The 8,301-nt window shown below is 35.0% G+C and overlaps 1 protein-coding gene across 1 annotated transcript; it reads left to right on the plus strand.

Moving 5' to 3' along the window:
- The first annotated feature begins 234 nt into the window (after positions 1 to 234).
- On the plus strand, positions 235 to 8,055 carry LOC139843303 (methylcrotonoyl-CoA carboxylase subunit alpha, mitochondrial). The gene is made up of 15 exons (XM_071833377.1): positions 235 to 650; positions 992 to 1,113; positions 1,297 to 1,444; positions 1,536 to 1,673; positions 1,881 to 1,976; positions 2,051 to 2,110; positions 2,236 to 2,328; positions 2,406 to 2,517; positions 3,111 to 3,215; positions 3,846 to 3,982; positions 5,887 to 6,121; positions 6,216 to 6,373; positions 6,771 to 6,887; positions 7,551 to 7,802; positions 7,899 to 8,055. The coding sequence occupies exons 1-15, from the start codon at positions 279 to 281 to the stop codon at positions 8,001 to 8,003; spliced, it is 2,250 nt and encodes a 749-aa protein (XP_071689478.1). The 5' UTR covers positions 235 to 278; the 3' UTR covers positions 8,004 to 8,055.
- Positions 8,056 to 8,301: the final 246 nt, after the last annotated feature.

Consider the following 8,301-nt stretch of genomic DNA (forward strand, 5'->3'; position numbering starts at 1 on the left):
TCATTATGATACATTAGAGATGAAGGATGCAGAAAAAAAAGATGAGGAGTCAAAGTTGATGTCAGCTTATAAATTTTATGACTATCAATATCAAATATTCGCAGCAAAGCCCGACAGGCACTTTGGCTTTAGTTATCAAAGAAAATGACAAAAATTAACGTGGCATGCTAATGCTTATCAAATTGCCTAAAATAACGTGGCATGATAAAACTGCCACGTGAGCAGCATGTGTTTTTATTACAGAAAATTCACAACCAGTCAGCCATCACTCAACCACCATGTCAATAACCTCCATATTTCGCCGGAAACTTCACCAGAACTCAAATAACCGATTACTCAATTACACAATTTACACTCAACACCTACGATCAATATCCTCAGTTACGAATTCAATCAACAACGAGAACATTAACAATAATCGAAAAATTGAGAAGTTATTGATAGCAAATAGAGGTGAAATCGCTTGTAGGATTATTAAAACAGCCAAAAAGTTAGGTATACAAACTGTTGCTGTGTACAGTGATGCTGATAGACACAGTCTACATGTGAAATCAGCTGATGAAGCCGTTCGAATTGGACCGGCACCGGCTCGTTTGAGTTATCTAAATGCTGGTTCGATTATTGAAGCTGCTGTTCGTACCGGTTCTCAGGTACTTGGTCAAACTTAGGGTTTCCTAATTTCGTTGACTTCGATTTTTATTATTATTTTTGTAATATTGTAGTAGTAGACAGTGATTGTATATCGTCACCGTGAACCTGTGTCGGTAACAATGAAGTATTTATGTTTATGTAGTAATTTATGGCAGATAATAGTTCAATTATGACTGTAGTGTACATGATTTGTGTAATTTTTGTATGTAATATATACGTTTATACACTCTGATCTATGGGTATAACAATATACTAGGAGTAGTACCTTTAGGTTCATGTTTTCGAATAATAGTTCTAATTTGAGTTTTATTCAGAGTAGAAATTTATCTTTTGATGATAGGCTATACATCCAGGCTACGGTTTCTTATCAGAAAATGCAGACTTTGCTCAACTTTGTGAAACTGAAGGATTCACTTTTGTTGGACCACCTGCATCTGCAATACGTGAAATGGGTGATAAAAGGTACATATCTACAACACCGTTTGTTCTGACCTGAATACTCACATAGAGTTGTATTCCAAAATATACGTTTTTTCGGTCATTCCATGGGTTCCATTACGTCGTTCCAATTGCAAATTGTTCTATATGGATTTTTTTTTTTTAATATTCAAAACTTCTCATTGGATGCCTTTATGTGTGCATTAGTGCATCAAAGAGAATAATGGGCGAAGCAGGGGTACCCCTTGTGCCTGGGTATCATGGTTATGAACAAGATATTAATATAATGAAATCAGAAGCAGACAAGATCGGGTACCCTATTCTTATAAAGCCAACCCATGGAGGTGGTGGAAAGGTATTGTTTATATTCTAAGTTAACTTTTAACTGAACCCAGTTCATAGATAATATATATGTCATCATGGTGTAACTGTTTGTCGAGTTTTAGGGTATGAGGATTGTGGAAAATCCAAAAGAATTTGTTGACGCATTCTTAGGAGCACAACGAGAGGCTGCTGCTTCGTTCGGTGTTAACACAATTTTACTGGAGAAATATATAACAAGGCCAAGGCATATAGAAGTCCAGGTAGTTATCTTGGTTAGAATTTCCAGGGACTATTTATGTTAATTAGCCAAATTAGTCTAGGTGAAAACTTTATCATTTCTCTCAGTTGCATTTTCACAACTCTTTCTGGAGGTTCACATAAGCTTTAACTGATTTTACTATCAAGTTAAAATTTATAATTATGATGAACTGGTTCTCTAATCTTCATTTCCAATTTCATTATGATAGGTATTTGGGGATAAGCAGGGTAACGTTGTATACTTGTACGAGAGAGATTGCAGTGTGCAGAGACGACACCAAAAGATAATTGAAGAAGCCCCTGCTGTAACTCTCACTTATATATAAGTTATACTTCTGCTGTAACATATCTATAATTGTGACAAACCTTTATTATGCAGCCGGATATAATTAACGAATTCCGTTCCCGATTAGGGCAAGCTGCTGTATCGGCTGCCAAGGTAAGAACCCTATAGTATTTTGCACAGACCTGCAAAATATGTTGCTAATAAAAGTATTGAGCAAGTTCCAGTAAGATGTTTCGGGTCTTTTTACTGATTAGACTTTGTGTGTCTGATTATTAAAGGCGGTTGGTTACTACAACGCTGGCACAGTTGAGTTCATTGTTGATACTCTCTCGGGGGAATTTTATTTTATGGAGATGAACACTCGTCTTCAGGTACTTGTGCCCGTCACTTTGTAATTGAATAGCGAATAAAATCTTGTAGCTAATGAGGTACTCTTTAATATTTTCAGGTTGAACATCCTGTAACTGAGATGATTGTTGGTCAAGATCTTGTAGAGTGGCAAATCCGTGTTGCAAATGGAGAATCACTGCCCCTTAATCAAGCACAAATTCCTATATTAGGTGAGTTGGTTATTGCAGTATATATTTTTTGGTATACTTTTTTCAAGTAAATGGTAGTAGTTGCTTCAAATCTAGATTTTCATATAACTAAAGGAGTCAGTTTGGATCAATTTCATATGAATGGGTCGATATGGGTTGTGTTATCTCTCAAATGGATCAAATATGCCAATAGTTGCATGAACGTGAGCGGGTGAAATGGGTTGAAAACCACCCCAACTCTATTTTTATTGCATATAGTATCTCATGTCATGTCATTCCAAGATTTCAATGATTATTATAATATTATTGTGTAATCGATTTACACATTAGATAATTTATATATAAGTAATTTAATACTGCCCAAAAGATACTTTTGGGTCAAGGCAACCGTCTATTCCAATTAAAGCCGCTCTTAATTGACCAGTTATAATACGTTACCCAATAACTAATACATCATATGTCATATGATGCATGAAAGTGTGCATTTGTATGTCTGAGAAGCAGGGTGGCTAATGATTAATAAAGGCTTTTCTATTTTATAATTGTATCCTCTATTTGGTGTATTATCAAGGAATTCATTATATGTATTTTATTTGCTTAATTCCAATTTTCAGGGCATGCTTTTGAGGCCCGGATATATGCAGAAAATGCGTCGAGGGGATTTTTGCCAGCAACTGGTGTTCTTCATTATTACCGTCCTATTCCAATTTCGGCAAGTGGTATGTTTAGCCAAACTATATATATACTTAAAGCACATAGATTACATGGTTAATTGTTGAGAAGGAACATAGGTCTATTCATGGGCATGAAAACCCAGCAATAATACTAATAGATAATCCGTTTTCTGCATATATATATGATTAGATACGTATGGTTATTGCTGTTAGCTTCCTAAAAAAGAATTTTAATGCCTTTTTTAATGGTTGCTGTAGACGAATTAATGATTAACTATGCTTGAGTAAATCTTAAGCTCTCTAGTATCCATGCGTATGAGTTGCATATTTGGGAAATTATATGTTAGAGCCAAGCTTAGACCAATTACTGAAACGATAAAAAACTAAAAAAGAGCACATTTAATTATTTGAAGAACTAATTGTTTAGTAGATGACTGAACTTAAACTGGTAGCATGTGTATGTGGTGTTGACCTTTTAAGAACTGAAAATGGTCATAAGCTTGCTAATCGAGTCAAAACAACATGATGCTGATTGACCCCAATTTTGACCAGTTAAACTTCTAAACAAGTTTTTCTCTTTTTGGGAAATTCTATCCCCTTCCTAGAAGAGTTCATGCTTTATATCATCGACTCTTGCGTGTTCATTGGATATAGATTTGATTTACTGTATCTCAGTTCGCGTTGAAACGGGGGTTGAAGAAGGAGACGCTGTAAGCATGCATTATGACCCCATGATTGCTAAACTTGTAGTATGGGGAGAGAACCGTGCTTCGGCATTAGTTAAGTTGAAGGATTCTTTATCTAAGTTTCAGGTATGCTATATTACTGGTGTCGTACTCGTACCGTCTGTTTGTTCGACCATCTGTTATGATCGGTTCGAATTTACATTCCCCAGGAGGGTTGAATAACCCTTCTTACCTTTAATGGGTCAAGCTGGGTTATGGTTGAAACATGTATTGTAATTTGTAGTTTGGGTCCAAATGGGTTGGGTTAGTCGGACCGTTCATTATTAATTATTAATTATTTTGGATTATATGAATAGTTGTTTGAGAAGTTAAAAGACTAAGATAACTGCATTATTATGATACAAATTGACATTAAAAACAAATTTTTGTGGTTTTAGGCATTTGGATATATTTTGGATGAATTTGACCAACTTATCCAACTCGGCCAATTTCTTTTCTCTTGAATCACAAAATTTAACTCAGTTGACTTGTTATAGATTAATATAACCTTAATCAACCTGTTTACATGTAAATGGGTCAAAGGTACATCCTCTTGTGTTAGTAAGCAATTGATGTATACTAGTATTTTTTAAGCCAATTGGCAACGTCATAAAAGTCAACCGACTAGTCGGATTTGGAGACTAGTCCCACCCGACTAAGCTCAAGTCGGTCAACACTGTTCAAAGGACGGTCAGAGTCGGTCAACGGGTCAAAATCGGCTAGAAGTTGGATCTAGTCGGTTAAAGTTGAATTTATTTGGTCAAAATTGTTCAAAGTCAAAGTTGGTCAACGGCTGACAAGTCCCTGCCTAGGCGGACTAGTCCCTATGAGTTCCAGAGTGTACCGTAACGTAACTACGCACTAGGTATAAGGGTTTCAATGGAGTTTAATTTAACCTAGATGCCAACTAACACTCGAAAGTGGCAACCGTGCCAATTGTATAATATTGTAGCTTAGGTAAGACCGCGTTATCTAACTCCCATTAAGCTCGTTTGTTTAATAGTTCCAAATGAAATTGCTAAATTGTTGTAACTCTATTACAGAGTCCTTCAAAATTCCTAGAGTAAAGAAATAGTTCAAAACATTCACTTTCTAACCAAACATGGGAGTTGTCCCTTGTGTGTATCCACTTGTTCATCCTTTTTAGTGTCTAATCCTAATTACAATTATAACTCTATACCTTTGCAATGATCAACTATTAGTCTATTATCAAATTAATCATTCATAACCTTCCTAAAATTAGTTATTCTACTTATAGTGATATAAAAGCTTACAAGTAAGTTATAGTTTAGGAACAATCAAAGACGATAACATGTGTCAATAAGAGCATGTTCAATCTCTTGATCTTAATATCCAAAAAGTTGGTATGCAAAATTATCCATAAAACCTTAATTATCAGGTTTTAATACTTCACAAATCTGGAAGAGTCGCAGGCTGAGACTAATCTGCCCAACAGTATGACCATGTGACGTGTCTACGACCAGCCTGCGTCCAGGCTTGCAACGTCAGTGCGACCAAAAATGACAAAAATTTCAAACATTTTGCCATTTTTAAGGGTCCATTTTAATGAAAATATGAATTTTTAATGATATGACTATGATGGCTGGAGATCTTCATTTGTTAGTTTTCTACGCCAATTCTCTTTCGTCTGAATTTTTGACCTTGTAGCAAATATGAAACAATTAAGGACCAATAACATGTATTTTGCTTTTGAACCGTCTTATATAGGAGGAATATCTGGACAATAAAGATGTATATTTTAGGTAGTATTATTAATTATTAATAATGTTAGTTACCACACATTCTTATACTTTAATAACAGTGGTTACAATTTAAAACTAGCTGGGATGCACCTTTGTTTCCTTGCAAATATTTCTTGAATCTTGCATTACACAGGATTAGTAAAATCCAAACTTTTTAATCCTGATTTAATGAGATTTCCATCATCAATCTTCATGATATTGTAATTACTTGTGTACTTGCTTTTGCAGGTCGCAGGTGTTCCCACAAATATTCAGTTTCTCTACAAACTTGCCAACCACAAGGCCTTTGCGAATGCTGAACTTGAAACTCATTTTATCGACCAATTTAAAAACGATTTATTCGTGACACCGAATGATTTAGTATCAGCAAAGTCAGCATTTGATGCCGCCAAGAACAGTGCCGCTTTAGTAGCTGCATGTATTTGTGAAAAGGAGCATACACTATTGAAGAAAAGCCCTCCTGGTGAACTTTTGAGATTTCTTTTATTTTCTTCAGTAAATGTGCATGTTTTTATAGCAAGGGATATTAATATTAATTAATAAATAACGTAATGTAGGAGGGTTGTCTGTGTGGTATATGCATCCTCCGTTTAGACTAAATCATTTGGCTACGAGCACAATAGAATTAGAGTGGGAGAATGAATACCGTGATAACAACTCAGAGCACCTTACACTTTCCATCAGTCATCTGCCAAATGGGAATTATCTCCTCAAGGTAATATTATAAGAAGAAGAAGAATATATTGAACTAACATTATCCTCTTTATATCTATGTACTTGTTACTTTTCTATTGCTTTGAACACTTTTTAAAGTAATGGTCAAAATAGGTGGGTCCGGTCAGCATTCAAACACTTTATAATCTATTAAGTTTATACGGAGTATATGATTTTACTTTGTGTAAACTGCAAATACTGATTTTGCAAAAGTAATGTAATTCCTTGTAGTTAAATGATTGGGGGACTTTACATTTGGGTGACTTATAATAAATTTTTGACTGTTTTATTAGACCCAAACCAACCCATTTATAATACACGATTTAAAACTGCCACGTTTTTTAAATAATTTAAATTTTAACTACATGTAATCAACTATGTTTTTTACTCAATTACAGATGGATGAAGATAGCTTTCCTGCTATTGAAATTACAGTAAAACATGTGGGAGACCATGAATTCAGAGTCGAGGCTGATGGTATAAGCAAGAACGTGAATCTTGCCAGTTATATTACGGTACGCGCCATCGCCTTTTGCAATGATCTTTTAACCTAGTCATATCGATCTCTTGGATATGCTTCTTTACTTAATATGATCCTCAATAATTGGCTTATAACCTATGCTCTTTTCTGCATTTCATATTTACCTTTCGCCTTGATCAGTAAAAATTTGCTTGAAAAAAAAAACAAGAAAACAAAGAAAAAAGGAAAGCAAACACGATTATTAGAGGTGTTCGGATGAGATTGCACTTGAACTCACAATAATCGCTTTTGGTGTTTGGTTACACCTTTTGTACCTGTCTTAAAGACTACTCCCCCACATGTTCATTGTTCATAGGTAACAAAAAAATTATGAACGTCAACAAAATTGTCTTTTTAAGCCAATCTTATCAACCAGCCTCTTAAAGTCAGACTTGTCAATCAGTTAACACTTGATCAGTTTGAAAACCTACAGCAAAACACCGAGTTGAGTTTTAAGACGAATAAAACAAGAAGATAATTTTGTTTAAAAAGGAAGCAAGTGAGATTGAAAACATACAACGAAACACCAACATTAGTATAAAGCTAAAGAAAACAAGACAATGTTTTTGTTTAAAGAGGAAGAAGCAGGTCAGACAGGTTCTTATCAAGTCTGTTAACTGCTTATTAACTGATGCTCGTTTTTTTGTTCAAATTTCAGGATAAAACTGAGCACATACACATATGGCATGGTTCAGAACATCATTACTTCAAACAAAAAGTGGGGCTTGATTTATTAGATAATAACCACCTTGATCCCCATCATCAACATCGACGTCACGAATCTGCATTACATCCTCCAGGGACCGTTGTTGCCCCCATGGCTGGTCTTGTGGTCAAGGTTCTGGTCAGGAATGGAATGCAAGTCGAAGAAAGTCAACCTATGATAGTCATGGAAGCAATGAAAATGGAGGTTTGAAATCAAAATTCTCCTACTTTCAATAATGAGATTTGAATAACTTTAGTTTTATATCGGTTGCTAAAATTTATTTGGTTGTTTAATAAATAGCATGTGCTCAAGGCACCAATCTCAGGGATCGTTAGCGGGCTTCAAGTCACTCCTGGCCAACAAGTATCTGACAATAGTGCTCTTTTCAATGTCAAGGTTAGGTAGTTCTTATTTTCTTATATTCATTACTCCAAAATTAGATTTAGATTAGAATTCAAGATTCGTTGAAATCTATCATGTGCCGTTTTTCTGGGCAAGCCCTAAAGCCGTAATATAGTGATGACAAGTTTTGAGCATACGCCCTTTGTTCAAGTGTCATCTCGTTCTATATAGGTCGTGAAGTATGAACTTTTAATCCCTAGTAAGTGGCGCCAAATAATATTTAACTTAGATTATGATGAATAGTTCGTGTCATCTATGAATTAATCCATAATTGTTAAGAGTCAATCCCAAGATGTGCTGC

This window comes from Rutidosis leptorrhynchoides, chromosome 4, assembly GCF_046630445.1.
Source record: "Rutidosis leptorrhynchoides isolate AG116_Rl617_1_P2 chromosome 4, CSIRO_AGI_Rlap_v1, whole genome shotgun sequence".
Taxonomy (NCBI): Eukaryota; Viridiplantae; Streptophyta; class Magnoliopsida; order Asterales; family Asteraceae; genus Rutidosis; species Rutidosis leptorrhynchoides.